The sequence below is a fragment of the Bombina bombina genome, chromosome 1 (assembly GCF_027579735.1).
Source record: "Bombina bombina isolate aBomBom1 chromosome 1, aBomBom1.pri, whole genome shotgun sequence".
NCBI lineage: Eukaryota > Metazoa > Chordata > Amphibia > Anura > Bombinatoridae > Bombina > Bombina bombina.
Window position 1 is genome coordinate 1338708289 of NC_069499.1, and position 17078 is coordinate 1338725366.

General features: G+C 42.2%; 1 protein-coding gene across 1 annotated transcript in view; it reads left to right on the top strand.

The window, feature by feature from the left end:
* Positions 1-17078, top strand: part of CNOT1 (CCR4-NOT transcription complex subunit 1) — a gene marked incomplete in the record, with an annotated part of 753971 nt that overhangs the window by 427400 nt on the left and 309493 nt on the right. Inside the window, 1 exon segment of the mRNA XM_053702424.1 lies at positions 5356-5526. Coding sequence (XP_053558399.1) covers positions 5356-5526 — 171 coding nt within the window.

Genomic DNA, 17078 nt, shown 5'->3' on the forward strand with positions numbered 1-17078 from the left:
GATATCACAATTAATATCCTTAAATCCCAATGTTTCAACTATCTCTGACTTGGTGGTTAGATCACCATCGTATATTTCTAGCGGCCTCTTTCGTTCGTCCAACCTGAACTGTGATCACAACAGATGCTAGTCGTTCAGGTTGGCCAGCTATTTGGGGATCTCTGACAGCACATGGAGTTTGGAAATCTCAAGAGGCGAAATTACCAATCAATATTTTGGAACTCCGTGCGATTTTCAGGGCTCTTCAATTTTGGCCTCTGTTGAAGGCAGAATCGTTCATTTGTTTTCAGACTGACACTGTCACAACTGTGGCATATGTCAATCATTAGGGTGGGACTCAGTCCTCAAGCTATGAAAGAAGTATCTCGGATACTTGTTTGGGGCGGAATCCAGCTCCTGTCTAATTTCTGCGGTTCATATCCCAGGTATAGACAATTGGGAAGCGGATTACCTCAGTCGTCAGACTTTACATCCGGGAGAATGGTCTCTCCATCCAGATGTATTTTGTCAGATTGTACAGATGTGGGGGCTTCCAGAAATAGATCTGATGGCATCTCATCTAAACAAAAAACTTCCCAGGTACCTGTCTAGGTCCAGGGATCCTCAGGCGGAAGCAGTGGATGCATTGACACTTCCTTGGTGTTATCAACCTGCTTATATTTTCCCGCCTCTAGTTCTTCTTCCAAGAGTGGTCTCCAAGATCATCATGGAGCAATCGTTTGTGCTGCTGGTAGCTCCATCATGGCCTCACAGGTTTTGGTATGCGGATCTTGTTCGGATGTCCAGTTGCCAACCTTGGCCACTTCCACTACGGTCAGACCTATCTCAAGGTCTGTTTTTCCATCAGGATCTCAAATCATTAAATTTGAAGGTATGGAGATTGAACACTTAGTGCTTAGTCATAGAGGTTTTTCTGACTCTGGGATTAATACTATGTTGCAGGATCTGGAGATTTTATGATCCTGTTGGAATTGTTCGGGACGACCCAGTTTTTTCAGAGGGGGACTGTTTGCCATTACGGGCAGAATGTGCTTCCCTTTTTGGTGAGTTCTTCTTTGTTGCAATCAACAGTTGTGTCTAGATGATTCGTCATTCGATCTTGAACTTTGATTCAGGCTATGGCTTCCTCATATCATTGTGGGCATAGGCGCAGTTTTTGTCTGTTTCCTCCCCTTTGGGGGGGTGGTAGGATTACCTCAGTACTGGCTGGTGCTCGGAGGTAGGGTTTTTTTCCTCTCTGGAGGGTTGTTTTCCTGCCCTGCATACAGGAGGTCGGAGCAAGTAAATTTTATTGCTGTTATGCAGGGGGCAGCTTACTGCGGTTCTGTGGCTTGTTCTGTTCCGACTATTAGAGATTTAAGTCTCCCTGTTGACAATGACAGGGGTATTGTGCCAGAACTTCCTAAGCGGGTCTATTTGCTCTTTGTCTATACCAAGTCCTAGGGGGTTCTCCTTGGGAGTGCCCTTCATTTTGGAGGAACGGGTTGGGTTGGCACCCGAGCTCTGTTGGGGGGGGGGGAGTGAGCTCCTTTCCATTTCTCAGGGGGCTTGGGGTTTGGGATCTCCTTGTTTCCCTTGTCTATCAGACTTGCTTATCGCTTGGGCTAGTCTGGTGCTTGGAGCAGAATCTGAGATCTGTTTGCTATGCTAATTTAGTACTCGGGTTATATGAGTTTTTGGTGAGCCTTCCTTGGGGGGGGGGGCTCTGATTATCTTCCACGTTCATATCTTGTGGGAAGGTTTGGCTGCATCTTGGGAGTCGTCTTTGAATGACGGTAGAGTGCAATGTTTTGGCTCTTCAGGTGTTGACGTCAGGTGTTTGCCTATAGGAGCTTGGAGCGCGAGGCTTAGGGTTTTGGAATATTTCGATATTCTGAGCTGCTTTTCGGTGGTTTTTGGAGACCTTTTGTCTTCAGGTATCTCTTGGGTGTGGATACACTCTACTTAGGGAAGATTCTCCAGGATTTTTGATCCCTTGGATGCTGTGCAGACTGGGGTTTGGGTCTGTTTCCCTTTGTTTCTGCTGGATGGTTGGGTTCTTGCTAGCTTGGACCTGGTTTTCGGGTTTTTTAGCTTTGTGTCCTTAAGGCCCGTTTGTTGCCCCACTTCATGATTCTCTGGAGTCCTTTATGGATGACTTATCTGTGTCCTTTTCTCGTTTTGGGCAGAATCGGTGGTGTAGCCCTTTTCTCTAGTAACGGGTGTGTTGTTAGACCGACTGTCGGGGGGACGGTGTCTCTTCGGAGGCTTGTTTGTCTAACAAGGTTATGGACTTTGCTGGTCAGTGTCTATTGGGCCTTTTTCTTTTTCATTTTTTTTCTTGGCTTCGGAGGAAGCTGTTTTTTGATTGGGTAGGAGTTTTCAGGTCTGGTACCCTCAGAATGGGCCGCCTCTTTGTATCCTCCCGTTTTTGCATTCAGTGTCCTCTATAGCTTGGGTATTGTTTTCCCAAAAGTAATGAATGCAGCTGTGGACTCTTTGCGTTTATGAAGAAAAACTTAAATTATGCTTACCTTATTTTATTTTCTTCAGACGGAAAGAGTCCACAGCTCCCCGCCCTTATTTTTGTGTGGGGCGTCTGTCATTTTTGTTCTTTTGGCACCTTTTTCACCCTGATATTTCTCCTACTGTTCCTTGTTCCTTGGCAGAATGACTGGGGGATGGGGGAAGTGGGAGGGGTATTTAAGCCTTTGGCTGGGGTGTCTTTGCCTCCTCCTGGTGGCCAGGTTCTGAATTCCCAAAAGTAATTAATGCAGCTGTGGATTCTTTCCGTCTGAAGAAAAGAAAATTATAAGGTAAACATAATTTTTTTTTATGTTTACTTGGTTCTTTTCTTTCGGAATGATAGTCCATGTGGCCCCTCCTGTTAAATTGTTGGCAAACGTTCTAATTCTATATGTTAACTATGCTCATGGGAGGGATTTTAAAGGGACACTAAACACCTGCTGCAAATTCTGCAAACTAACTTCTGCTTTTAATTCATAAATGCACTCCAAATCTAGAAAAAAGGGATATTTAGGCAATCTGTGCATCTTACCCCCAGTTTATTCAAGAAGAGTGTTGTCAAACAGAATGGTGATACTGAGCTCAATGCTGCTATGTGTCCTGCCATGTTGTAATGCACGTTGCTCACAGGCAGTAGTCACATGATGTGAATGACAGATAATTGTATAAATAAAGTTAAGAGGATTATCAGAATGCTCCCTCACTGTGGTGCTAATAGAGTGCTGTATAAACATCATACGTGCCTCATTTATATAAATAAACATTCAGTTTGTGCATTCATTGTTTTAAAATCAAAGCACTGTTTTTTTTCTGTGTTAGAAGAAATACGTCTCCACAGCTAGAGGAATGTTTATTTTTGCTAATAGCTAGCTACACAGGAATTAGGGAGGAGGGGGAGAGGCATGCTCATAGCTGAATAAAGCTGTATTTAGTTCTACTACAAGATTTATGCACTTATTGCCATAGATTAGCAAGCTACACCGGGAGGAAAGGGGAGGAGGGAGGGGCATGCTCCATGGGAAGAAGGCAGCTGGATAACACAGTACTTCAAACATTTTACGGACTAGACATTGAAAAGATACTTACACTTAGTGCATAAATCTTGTAGTAAAATGTAAATACATAGTTATTCAGCTGCCTTCTTCACACAGAGCATGCCTCTCCCCCTCCTTCCTCCTCCCCGTGCAAAATAGTAAGGGAGTGACTGGACCCTTGTGATAGCAAGCCCATGTAGGTCTCCACATGTTAAGCAAACAGTACATGTTGGTGTGCAAGCTTCACAATGATTTTTATTTATGCAATTCTTGTAAAATCAACTTTATTTTTTTTCTAATATAGATTATTTCATTAGGTCCATAAATTGTCACACCTCTATAAGATTTACTCTCCCCCTCCCTCCTCCTCCCCGTGTAGCTTGCTATTTGCAAAAAAAAAAAACATTCCTCTTTCTTCTAACACAGAAAAAAAACAGTGCTTTGATTTTAAAACAATGAATGCACAAACTGAATGTTTATATGAATGAGACACATATGATGTTTATACAGCACTTGATAAGCACCACAGTGAGGGAGCATTCTGATAATCCTCTTAACTTTATTTATACCATTATCTGCCATGCACATCACATGACTGCTGTGCCCGTGTGGCAATATGGCGGCATACATAGCATTACCAAGCGCTGGATCAGCAGTCTGAAGACACTCTTCTTGAACTGTTTAGGGTAAACTGAGCATCAAGGATATGGATTAACGCTTAGTTTGTTATTATTTGTAAGTATAAGTTAGTTAAAACAATTTTTATAAGGTGTTATAGGTCCCTTTAATGTGGGTTCTTGACCTCCTAGTGGTGGGAAATATACCCCATGTAATATAGCAATTTGGACCATCATTCTGAAAGAAAATAAATGTATGCTTACCTGATAAAATTATTTATTTTTATTTTTTAATATTAACAGGCTCTGTTTTCACAGCAATTCAATATTCCCAATTTCACCATGTGCCTTCAAATATTTCTTAATCTACTTTTCCAAGAGGACATTATAATAGTGTCACTTTTCTAATCGTACTGTTTTTAGTGTTACACCAATTCCAGGTGTGTTAATATTATGCATTCTTATATATTTTAATTAATGGGAGGCTCTGTTAAGTGTCAAATGAAGTCAGTTATGTAATGTTACCTAAAAGCTATAGCTCCGTCTCTTTAGAATGATGCATTTTTTTAAGGAAATGCTGAGTGCACACCAGAAGGTGGTTTTTTTTGTTGTTGTTTTTTTGTTTTCACCCTTATCACTGAGGTTTCTGCCTTACTTAAAGGGACATGAAACCCAACATTTTTCTTTCATAATTCAGATAGAGAATACAATTGTAAACAACTTTCCAATTTACCTCTCATTTAATTTGCTTCCTTCGCTTGTTATCCTTTGCTGAAAGGTTTATCTATGTAAGCTCAGGAGCAGCAAAGAATCTAGGTTCTATCTGCTGATTGGCAGCTGCATATATTGTGATTGGCTCAGCCATTTGTTCAGTTAGAAAACAGTAGTGCATTGCTGCTCCTTCAACAAATGATACCAAGAGAATGAAACAAATTAGATAATAGAAGTAAATTAGAAGGTTATTTAAAATTGTATTATCTATCTGAATCATGAAAGAAAATTTTTGGTTTTCATGTCCCTTTAAAGAGGTGGCTTAATATTGGTTGGGTTGCTTTGTTGCCTTTGTATTCTTTCATTCACAATGTCAATGGAATTAGGGAAGCTCAAAAATGTTTAGTGTGTTAAACAAGATTGTCTTAAGACTTAAATGTTTTAGTTTTTCAGTTTTTTACCCTCTAACTTTGCTTTTTTTTTTGCAGGTGCTTCTGACCTCTGACAAAGCAGCAGCTAACTTCTCAGACCGATCTTTGCTTAAGAACTTGGGCCACTGGCTGGGAATGATCACCCTTGCAAAGAACAAACCCATCCTGCACACGGTCAGTGCCAACACAAAGCTTGGCAAAGGCTCAGCGGCTTTCTGTGTAGACACTGTACGTTACTTTACATATACTGCTTTAGGGTTACCTATTGAATTGTGCAGTCAGACAATACAGTCTAAATTGTCATGATTCAGAACATGAGATTTTAAACAACTTTTGTTGAAGGGTTAACCTAGATAAGCTATGAGCTTAGTAGCATGCACGTCTTTAGCATGCCATGGCTCAATGTTTGTGACTATATATAACATTTCTATTAAAATTGTTGGCTGCAAACATGCATACTCTTAAACTCACCTAAGATTACTCTAACAAACGATTCCAACAGGACCAAAGATAACTGAAAATTGAAGTAAATTGGAAAGTTGTTTAAAATTATATGCTCTACCCAATCATTTTGTTTTAATTTTGACTTTACTGTCCCTTTTATTGTAGCTGTTTAATATTAATGCTAATAGTTTGTGCTTACCAGCAACATTTTTCTGCCTATTCTTTACCTTTATGCAGGTAGATGAGAAAACAATTTTTTGTTGCTTTTTATTAGTTTTTTTTGTTTCAAAAACTTGAATAGCCACAACGCTATAGGTTTTATAAAGGTTTTTGTGGATTTAAATATATCTTGTACTTCCACTTTTAGGAACATACTGAAATATTTAATCACATTTGCACAAGTACCACTGCTAATTTACAATTTCAGTAACCGTTATTGTTTGCACTTTTATTTAATTTTTTTTTTTTTAATTCAGGCTCTCGCTTATCTTCATAAACGGGGAGAGTCCACAGCTGCATTCATTACTTTTGGGAAGTCAGAACCTGGCCACCAGGAGGAGGCAGACACCCCAGCCAAAGGGTTAAATACCTCCCCCACTTCCCTCATTCCCCAGTCATTCTTTTCTTTTCGTCACAGGAGGTTGGCAGAGAAATGTCGGAAGATTCAAGATAGTCTCTTATGGAGGGTAGTACTCTTCGAAATGGGATTGGAGTTTTAAGTAATCCTGTCAGCCTCTCAATGAGAGCATGGATGAATGTTAGAAAGTCCAGAGATGCAGGGAGAGTCTTTCTGCAAAACTATCCAGACTCATTTTAACAGTTCCTTAGCAATCAGCGTTGACGAGTTTCTACTTTCTTCACTCAAGTCCATGTCAGAATCGAAGCTATCATCTCTCACACTTGAAGGGCCGTGTTCCTGTTCCACAGCATAGATTCCGGTAAGATTGTTTCATATTACTTTGATGATGTGAATGTAATGTAAACGAAGAAGTCAGGGTCTCAGTGGGACTCCTTTATCTTTATGGAATCATGGGTTAATATCTCCTGAGGGGGGTTATTGAACAGGGGGGACTTTAATCATGTTTATGTGATTCTGTCTGTTAATGTGTAGTGAAAATTGGTCTCATGGCTATATCGGAACATAACAGCCTTTTCTCTTGTTAAGTGTAGTCAGTCCACGGGTCATCCATTACTTATGGAATATATCTCTTCCTAACAGGAAGCTGCAAGAGGATCACCCAAGCAGAGCTGATATATAGCTCCTCCCCTCACATGTCATATTCAGTCATTCTCTTGCAGCCTAACTAACGATAGGTCGCTGTGAGAGGTCTGTGGTGTTTTTTAACTTAGTTTATTTCTTCAATCAAAAGTTTGTTATTTTAAATGGCACCGGAGTGTGCTTTTTGTTCTCAGGCAGCATTAGAAGAAGAATCTGCCTGCGTTTTCTATGATCTTAGCAGACGTAACTAAGATCCACTGGCTGTTCTCATCTGAGGAGTGAGGTAACTTCAGAAAAGGGGAATAGCATGCAGGGCCCCCCTGCAAACGAGGTATGTGCAGTAAATTATTTTTCTGAGGAATGGAATTGACTGAGAAAATACTGCTAATACCAATGTAATGTAAGTTAAGCCTTAAATGCAGTGATAGCGACTGGTATTAGGCTGATGAGTGTGTGTACACTGAATGTATTTTTCTAAGGAATGGAACTGACTCTGAAAATACTGTCAATACTGAAATAATGTATGAGCCTTAACTGCAGTAAAAGCGACTGGTAGCAGGCTTATTAATAACACTTCATAACTTTTAAAATGTATGTTTAAAACGTTTACTGGCATGTTAATAGTTTTTTGTGAGGTACTTGGTGATAAAACTTATTGGGGCATGATTTTTACCACATGGCCATCTTTGTTTTCTGCATAGAAAGTTATCTGAGCTTCCCCACTGTTGTAATATGAGTGGGAGGGGCCTATTTTAGCGCTTTTTTGCGCAGTAAAAATTCAGTCACAATCTGTCTACTTCATCCTCCATGATCCAGATCGTCTCTAGAGAGCTCAGGGGTCTTCAAAATTCATTTTGAGGGAGGTAATCAGTCACAGCAGACCTGTGACAGTGTGTTTTGACTGTGATAAAAACGTTAATTATTAAATTGTTATCCGTTTTTTGGTATTAAGGGGTTAATCATCCATTTGCTGGTGGGTGCTATCCTTTGCTAACTTAATACATTTACTGTGAAAAATTGGTTGCTATAACTATTTTGGTTCACTGTTATTTCAACTGTAACAGCTTTTCGTGCGTCTTAAAGGCACAGTAGCGTTTTTTATATTGCTTGTAAATTTATTTAGAAAAGTATTTCCAAGCTTGCTAGTCTCATTGCTAGTCTGTTTAAACATGTCTGACACAGATGAATCTCTGTTTAATATGTTTAAAGGCCAATGTGGAGCCCAATAGAAATTTGTGTACTAATTGCATTGATGTTACTTTAAATAAAAGTCAATCTTTACATGTAAAGAAATTATCACCAGACAACGAGGGGGAAGTTATGCCGACTAACTCTCCTCACGTGTCAGTACCTTCGCCTCCCGCTCAGGAGGTGCGTGATTTTGTGGCGCCAAGTACATCAAGGAGGCCCTTACAAATCACTTTGCAAGACATGGCTACTGTTATGACAGAAGTATTATCTAAATTGCCAGAATTAAGAGGCAAGCGCGATAGCTCTGGGTTAAGGACAGAGCGCGCGGATGAGGTGAGAGCCATGTCAGATACTGCGTCACAGTTTGCAGAACATGAAGACGGAGAGCTTCATTCTGTGGGTGACGGATCTGATCCAGGGAGACTGGATTCAGAGATTTCTAATTTTAAATTTAAGCTTGAGAACCTCCGCATATTGCTAGGGGAGGTATTAGCGGCTCTGAATGATTGTAACACGGTTGCAATTCCAGAAAAATTATGTAGGTTGGATAGATACTATGCGGTACCGGTGCGTATTGACGTGTTTCCTATACCTAAAAGGCTTACAGAGATTATTAGCAAGGAGTGGGATAGACCTGGTGTGCCTTTTTCCCCTCCTCCCATATTTAGGAAAATGTTTCCTATAGACGCCACCACACGAGACTTATGGCAGACGGTCCCTAAGGTGGAGGGAGCAGTTTCTACTTTAGCTAAGCGTACCACTATCCCGGTGGAGGATAGTTGTGCCTTTTCAGATCCAATGGATAAGAAATTAGAGGGTTACCTTAAGAAAATGTTTGTTCAACAAGGTTTTATCTTACAGCCCCTTGCGTGCATTGCGCCTGTCACTGCTGCGGCGGCATTCTGGTTTGAGTCTCTGGAAGAGGCCATTCGCACAGCTCCATTGGATGAAATTATGAACAAGCTTAAAGCACTTAAGCTAGCTAACGCATTTGTTTCTGATGCCGTCGTACATTTAACCAAACTTACGGCTAAGAACTCCGGATTCGCCATCCAAGCGCGCAGAGCGCTATGGCTTAAATCCTGGTCAGCTGACGTGACTTCTAAATCTAAATTGCTTAATATTCCTTTCAAAGGGCAGACCGGCTTGAAAGAAATTATAGCTGACATTACGGGAGGTAAGGGCCATGCTCTACCTCAGGACAGGGCCAAATCAAAGGCCAAACAGGATCTAGTGGGGGGCAGACTTTCTCTCTTCGCCCAGGCTTGGGCAAGAGATATCCAGGATCCCTGGGCGTTGGAGATCATATCTCAGGGATATCTCCTGGACTTCAAAACTTCTCCTCCACGAGGGAGATTTCATCTTTCAAGGTTATCAGCAAACCAAATAAAGAAAGAGGCGTTTCTACGCTGTGTACAAGACCTCTTACTAATGGGGGTGATCCACCCAGTTCCGCGGACGGAACACGGGCAAGGATTCTATTCAAATCTATTTGTGGTTCCCAAGAAAGAGGGAACCTTCAGACCAATCTTGGACTTAAAAATCCTAAACAAATTCCTAAGAGTTCCATCATTCAAAATGGAAACTATTCGAACCATCCTTCCCATGATCCAAGAGGGTCAGTACATGACCACAGTGGACTTAAAGGATGCCTACCTTCACATACCGATTCACAAGGATCATTATCGGTACCTAAGATTTGCTTTCCTAGACAGGCATTACCAGTTTGTAGCTCTTCCCTTCGGATTAGCTACGGCTCCAAGAATCTTTACAAAAGTTCTGGGCTCACTTCTGGCGGTACTAAGACCGCGAGGCATAGCGGTGACTCCGTACCTAGACGACATTCTGATACAAGCGTCAAGTTTTCAAACTGCCAAGTCTCATACAGAGATAGTTCTGGCATTTCTGAGGTCGCATGGGTGGAAGGTGAACGTGGAAAAGAGTTCTCTATTCCCACTTACAAGAGTTCCCTTTCTAGGGACTCTTATAGATTCTGTAGAGATGAAAATTTACCTGACAGAGGCCAGGTTATCAAAACTTCTAAATGCTTGCCGTGTCCTTCATTCCATTCCACACCCGTCAGTAGCTCAGTGCATGGAAGTAATCGGCTTAATGGTAGCGGCAATGGACATAGTGCCATTTGCGCGCCTGCATCTCAGACCGCTGCAATTGTGCATGCTAAGTCAGTGGAACGGGGATTACTCAGATTTGTCCCCCCTGCTAAATCTGGATCAAGAGACCAGAGATTCTCTTCTATGGTGGCTTTCTCGGCCACATCTGTCCAAGGGGATGACCTTTCGCAGGCCAGATTGGACGATTGTAACAACAGACGCCAGCCTTCTAGGCTGGGGCGCAGTCTGGAACTCCCTGAAGGCTCAGGGACTATGGACTCAGGAGGAGAAACTCCTCCCAATAAATATTCTGGAATTAAGAGCAATATTCAATGCTCTCCTAGCTTGGCCTCAGTTAGCAACTCTGAGGTTCATCAGATTTCAGTCGGACAACATCACGACTGTGGCTTACATCAACCATCAAGGGGGAACCAGAAGTTCCCTAGCGATGTTGGAAGTCTCAAAGATAATTCGCTGGGCAGAGTCTCACTCTTGCCACCTGTCAGCGATTTACATCCCAGGCGTGGAGAACTGGGAGGCGGATTTTCTAAGTCGCCAGACTTTGCATCCGGGGGAGTGGGAACTTCATCCGGAGGTCTTTGCTCAACTGATTCATCGTTGGGGCAAACCAGATCTGGATCTCATGGCGTCTCGCCAGAACGCCAAGCTTCCTTGTTACGGATCCAGGTCCAGGGACCCAGGAGCGGTGCTGATAGATGCTCTGACAGCCCCTTGGGTCTTCAACATGGCGTATGTGTTTCCACCATTCCCGATGCTTCCTCGTTTGATTGCCAAGATCAAACAGGAGAGAGCTTCGGTGATTCTGATAGCGCCTGCGTGGCCACGCAGGACCTGGTATGCAGACCTAGTGGACATGTCGTCCTGTCCACCGTGGTCTCTGCCTCTGAGACAGGACCTTCTAATTCAGGGTCCTTTCAACCATCCAAATCTAATTTCTCTGAGGCTGACTGCATGGAGATTGAACGCTTGATTCTATCAAAGCGTGGCTTCTCGGAGTCGGTTATTGATAGCTTAATACAGGCTAGGAAGCCTGTTACCAGAAAAATTTACCATAAGATATGGCGTAAATATTTATATTGGTGCGAATCCAAGAGTTACTCATGGAGTAAGGTTAGGATTCCTAGGATATTGTCCTTTCTACAAGAGGGTTTAGAAAAGGGCTTATCTGCTAGTTCGTTAAAGGGACAGATTTCTGCTCTGTCTATTCTTCTACACAAACATCTGGCTGAAGTTCCAGACGTTCAGGCTTTTTGTCAGGCTTTAGCTAGGATTAAGCCTGTGTTTAAGACTGTTGCTCCGCCGTGGAGCTTAAACTTAGTTCTTAACGTTCTTCAAGGCGTTCCATTTGAACCCCTTCATTCCACTGATATCAAGCTGTTATCCTGGAAGGTTCTGTTTTTGATGGCTATTTCCTCGGCTCGAAGAGTCTCTGAGTTATCTGCCTTACATTGTGATTCTCCTTATCTGATTTTTCATTCAGACAAGGTAGTTCTGCGTACTAAACCTGGGTTCTTACCTAAGGTAGTTACTAACAGGAATATCAATCAAGAGATTGTTGTTCCATCACTTTTTCCTAACCCTTCTTCAAAGAAGGAACGACTTTTGCATAATCTGGACGTAGTCCATGCCCTGAAGTTCTATTTGCAGGCAACTAAAGATTTTCGTCAAACTTCTTCCCTGTTTGTCGTTTACTCTGGACAGAGAAGAGGTCAAAAGGCTTCGGCTACCTCTCTCTCTTTTTGGCTTCGTAGCATAATACATTTAGCCTATGAGACTGCTGGACAGCAGCCTCCTGAAAGGATTACAGCTCATTCTACTAGAGCTGTGGCTTCCACCTGGGCCTTTAAAAATGAGGCCTCTGTTTAACAGATTTGCAAGGCTGCAACTTGGTCTTCACTTCACACTTTTTTTCAAAATTTTACAAATTTGACACTTTTGCTTCTTCGGAGGCTATTTTTGGGAGAAAGGTACTTCAGGCAGTGGTTCCTTCTGTTTAATGTTCCTGCCTTGTCCCTCCCTTCATCCGTGTACTTTAGCTTTGGTATTGGTATTCCATAAGTAATGGATGACCCGTGGACTGACTACACTTAACAAGAGAAAACATAATTTATGCTTACCTGATAAATTTATTTCTCTTGTAGTGTAGTCCGCCCTGTCTTTAAGGCAGATCTAAATTTTAATTAAACTCCAGTCACCACTGCACCCTATGGTTTCTCCTTTCTCGTCTGGTTTTGGTCGAATGACTGGATATGAAATGTGAGGGGAGGAGCTATATAGCAGCTCTGCTTGGGTGATCCTCTTGCAGCTTCCTTTTAGGAAGAGATATATTCCATAAGTAATGGATGACCCGTGGACTGACTACACTACAAGAGAAATAAATTTATCAGGTAAGCATAAATTATGTTTTTGTCAGGCTGCGCAGCCCTGGTGGCCTTAGCACACTTTTTTTTTCTGGCCTGCATGGTGTACCTTGTGACTAGGCTTGGTCACGTTCTGTTCTCCATTTCCGTATTCCTGACAGTGTGGTGACGGAGAGAATCTGTTCGCTTTTTGTCTGTCTGGGCCACAGGAGATGGTGAGTGCTCCGGCCATTGGGGGGTGTAAGGTGCCGTTTTTATTTTTTTCTATCCATAATTATCTATCACCAAGTATTGGAGGATTCTGATTTTTTGGAGATGGATGTTTCTGATTCAGATTCTGTCCCTAATGCCGTTACCCCTTCTCCGGAAGGCGGCTTGTTTCCTCCAGAGGTTACGGCACAGTTCCGCATGGCCATATCTATGGCGTTGGCACATTTACATCTTCCAGAGAGGGAGGTGTTGCTGAGATATTGTCCGTGTTCTGCTAACCATGGCTCGTCAGGCGTGGGATCGTCTGGGTCAGGTCAGCCATCTGGGGAAGTGGTTTCCTCACCTGCCCTGGCGGAAGTAAGTCTTTTCGTTATAGACTGGCGCGCCTTCGTGTCCTGCTGCGGCATATTTTGGCGGTGCTGGAGGATCCCAGTCCTAATAGGTTGGTGGATCCGCGGTCTTCTGTTCCAGACGGCAAGCTGGGTTAGACGTGTGGGGATGCCGTTAATCTCCTTATCGTCTTCAATTTCCTTTTTTTTTGGGTATCTTATTCCAGTTCTGAGCTTTGAAGGAATGGGGTCTCTGATTGGCTGGTCCGGTTAGTGTACCCATTCTTGTTGGGCGTTCACTTACGGGTTCTGCCTTTTTCTTGGATCCGGTTAGGATGGGTTTACTTTCTTTTGGTAGCTCATGTCTGTTATAATTTTTCCGTTGGGAAACATTTCTTCTCTTGAATTTGATACTGGTGGTTTTGTGTTTGCTTGAGCACTTCCGCGGAAGTCACATGTTAAGGTTTCCGTACATTTTGTCCTTAGTTTTGTCGATCCTATGGGGTCTTGATTTTTCTATGGCCTGGGTCAGTTTGAATGCCCTATGTTACAGGCTGGTCCTGGTCGGGCGTTTATCTCTGTTCCTTAGGGCTTATATCATCCACATGGTGCCGGTGTATGGCGTGGTTAACGCTGAAAAACGCGTAGCATGTAATACTGACTTGTTTTTATGATTGTATCACAGTTCATTGTAACATATATATATATATATATATATATATATATATATATATATATATATATATATATATATATATATATATATATCATATAAAAAAGTTTCACTTTTTTAACATCTTGAGTCTCCTTTTGCATACGGCTATCAACGGTAAACAAAGAACACACTGAGACTTGTTGCATTTGCCTTTGTGATTGATATGTGCACTGGATCACTATAATCACCCAATAGGTGTCACTTGCACTATTGTGTGCGCTTCCAGTTGTGAGTACCCTTACATCTGGGATTTGGATACGGGGTGCCTTTACTTTATTACTCTGCACTGGGAGTCGCCCTTATTTCCACTCTTTAGATCGTTGAATATTGCACCGATTCCAGGAGGAGCTGCCCATTCCTGTGCACAGTTACCTGGGACACTAGACAGTCTCCCTAGGCATTATCTTTGCCTTTTTATATTGTGAGTATATCAGCATTTGCATTTCTATTACGCAACCTATTGGCTACACTAGGAGGCGCCCTTTCTTTTTCTTTTTATCGGTGTAACTGGCTGCCTGGTTGGAGGTTGAGTTTCTCACTCGGATGAGGAGTTAGTTTCTCTTTGGGTTCTCTTCAGATTGAATTATGCTTTTGCTTTTTGCTAGTGTTTGTAAAGTGGAATTTCCATGAGCTTCAATAAATTTGAGGCTCTGCCCATGCAGGGCTACATTGGGAACAGAAGGTCTCCTCTCCATGACGTCAGGCTGGTTCTCGTCTCTTCTTTTAACCAGGAGCATCAGACTAGGTGTTACAGCTAGTACCCGTTCACTGATGGGTTACAAATGGCCTCGCCTAAATCGTGTTTGCAGACGACCAAAGGATTGCACTCAGTCCTTGCGGTTCCCTCCTTTGTCCTTCCTGGAAGTCTTGATGATCGGGGAATTTTGTTTCCTTTGTCCTTTTGGGCATTACCAGTCACTTTTGGTGCTGGGTCCGTTGCCCGGAGCGAGAGTCAGGCATGTGTCTGATCCATTGATCTTTGGCCGCGTATCATAGTTTGATATTGTGAGTCTTCCATAAGAGGAGGCTTTGTGGTAGATCCTTCTCGGCAGGCAGTTTCTCTACTGTTTTTCCGGGTTCTGGTCTCTTCTTTCCGGTCCTTTTTGGGAAGTAGTTGTTCTGCACTCTTGAAGTGCTTCTTTGAGGATGGTCCGGTGCAGTTTAATGCCTAGGGTTGGCAACTTGGGCCGCCAAGTCCGCCGTTGCTGCAGGACGCCTGTGGCTTTGGAGGAGTATATTCAGATATTTTGATACTGTTTCATCGGCTTCCGGTGACAGTTTTGTCTTTGGTTGTTCTTTCCTGGGTGCGAGTTGGCACTCTGTATAGGGAAGGGGTTTTCCTTCTCCTTTTCAGTCTGAGGGCATTAATTCTTGGTCACTCTACAGATAGGGATTTCTCCCTTTGCCCTGTTTAGAGGTAGTTTTTTTTTTAATTGGTTTTGCCTTGTTTCATTCTGGGTTACTCTTTTGGAGTTACCTTTGAGTTTTCTTTCGCCCTAGTCTCTTATCCGAGTCCTCCTTCTTCCCTTTTGGGGGAATGTGGATGTTCCACTTAATTTGGGTAGTGGGTGAATTTGTTATGCGGGCTGAGTACCTGCAGAACTTTGTTTCCTCAGGGACTTTTTGGTCCGGTCGAGTCTAACCTGAGCAGTCTCTAGCAAAGGCCTTGCTTGTTCAAACTGTTGGGCAGTTACATAGGCTGTTTCTTTTTCTCCCTTCAGCTTCTAGTGAAGCAGTTTTCTTGTCGGGAGTTTGGGTGTTTTCAGGCTGAAGTGCCCTCAGAATGGGCCGTCTTTTGTACCTGCCTGTTTTGCATTCAGTGTCCTCTAGCTTGGGTATTGTTTTCCCAAAAGTAATGAATGCAGCTGTGGACTCTCCCCGTTTATGAAGAAAAACTTAAATTATGCTTACCTGATAATTTTCTTTTCTTCAGACGGGGAGAGTCCACAGAGCCCGCTTTTTTGTTTTTTGTTCTTCTGGCACATTTTTCACCCTGATATTTCTCCTACTGTTCCTTGTTCCCTTGGCAGAATGACTAGGGGATGAGGAAAGTGGGAAAGCTATTTAAGCCTTTGGCTGGGGTGTCTCTGCCTACTCCTGGTGGCCAGGTTCTGAATTCCAAAAAGTAATGAATGCAGCTGTGGACTCTTCCCGTCTAAAGAAAATTATCAGGTAAGCATAATTTAAGTTTTTACTCTAACATACCCTTATATTTTCTAGTCTTAACATTTGTTCCCCTAAGTTAAACGAGCAATATCAAGTCTGTTTTCTATGTATTAATACCTATAGTTAGAACTTAATTTGTCTGTACTGAAACCTGTGACATTCTTGTTTTGGTATGTTTGAATGTTTTTAGTTCGAAATATCTTAAGCAAACAAGGTATTGTTGAACAATTAGAGCAAATATACAAAAGCACAGTGAGTAAAGGTGAAGTTTATATTTGTTTGGTCATATTCCTTGCTAAAAAAAATCATTGGTGTCCAAAAAATTGACTTGTGTTATGCCCACTGCATGTATTTCACTAAATGCAGTGACCTGGCATGTGGAAATAGTTTTACATTAAAAACACTTTTTTTCTTTACATAAATATTCAGTTTTCTATATATCATTGTTTTATAGCATGAGGCTTGTAGAATCTTTCATTGAGGTACATCGTATTTTAAAATGAAATGGCTTCATAAACCAAGCTTTACTCACATAACCTATTCGTAAATGATATCTTGGTTTTTCCTTCTATTGGCAGTGAGAGTCCACGATGACATTCATGACCTATGGGAAATACTATTCCTGGCCAGCAGGAGGATGCAAAGACACCACAAACAAGACTCTAAATATCTCTCTCACTTCCCCTACCCTCCAGTAGTCTCTTGCCTCGTTTCATAGAGGTAGGCAGAGGTGTGCTCTGTAATAGAGAAGTTTATCATGGTTTGGCTCAGGAGAGCTGGGTATCATATATTCATATAACTCTCAAAGGAGTATTGGAATATATAATATTGGTTGATGCTGGGTTTCTCATGCTTCTTTCCAGTCTACTTTATCCCCTTTATCCCCTTTCCAGTCTACTTTATCCCCTTTCTGATAATGCATTGTGTTTCACACTAAATTACAGACTCGTATGAGTGAGTTGTCCCCTCTTTCATGGCATTTTGTCTAATAAAGAGGTGATGTAAGTCTGGTCC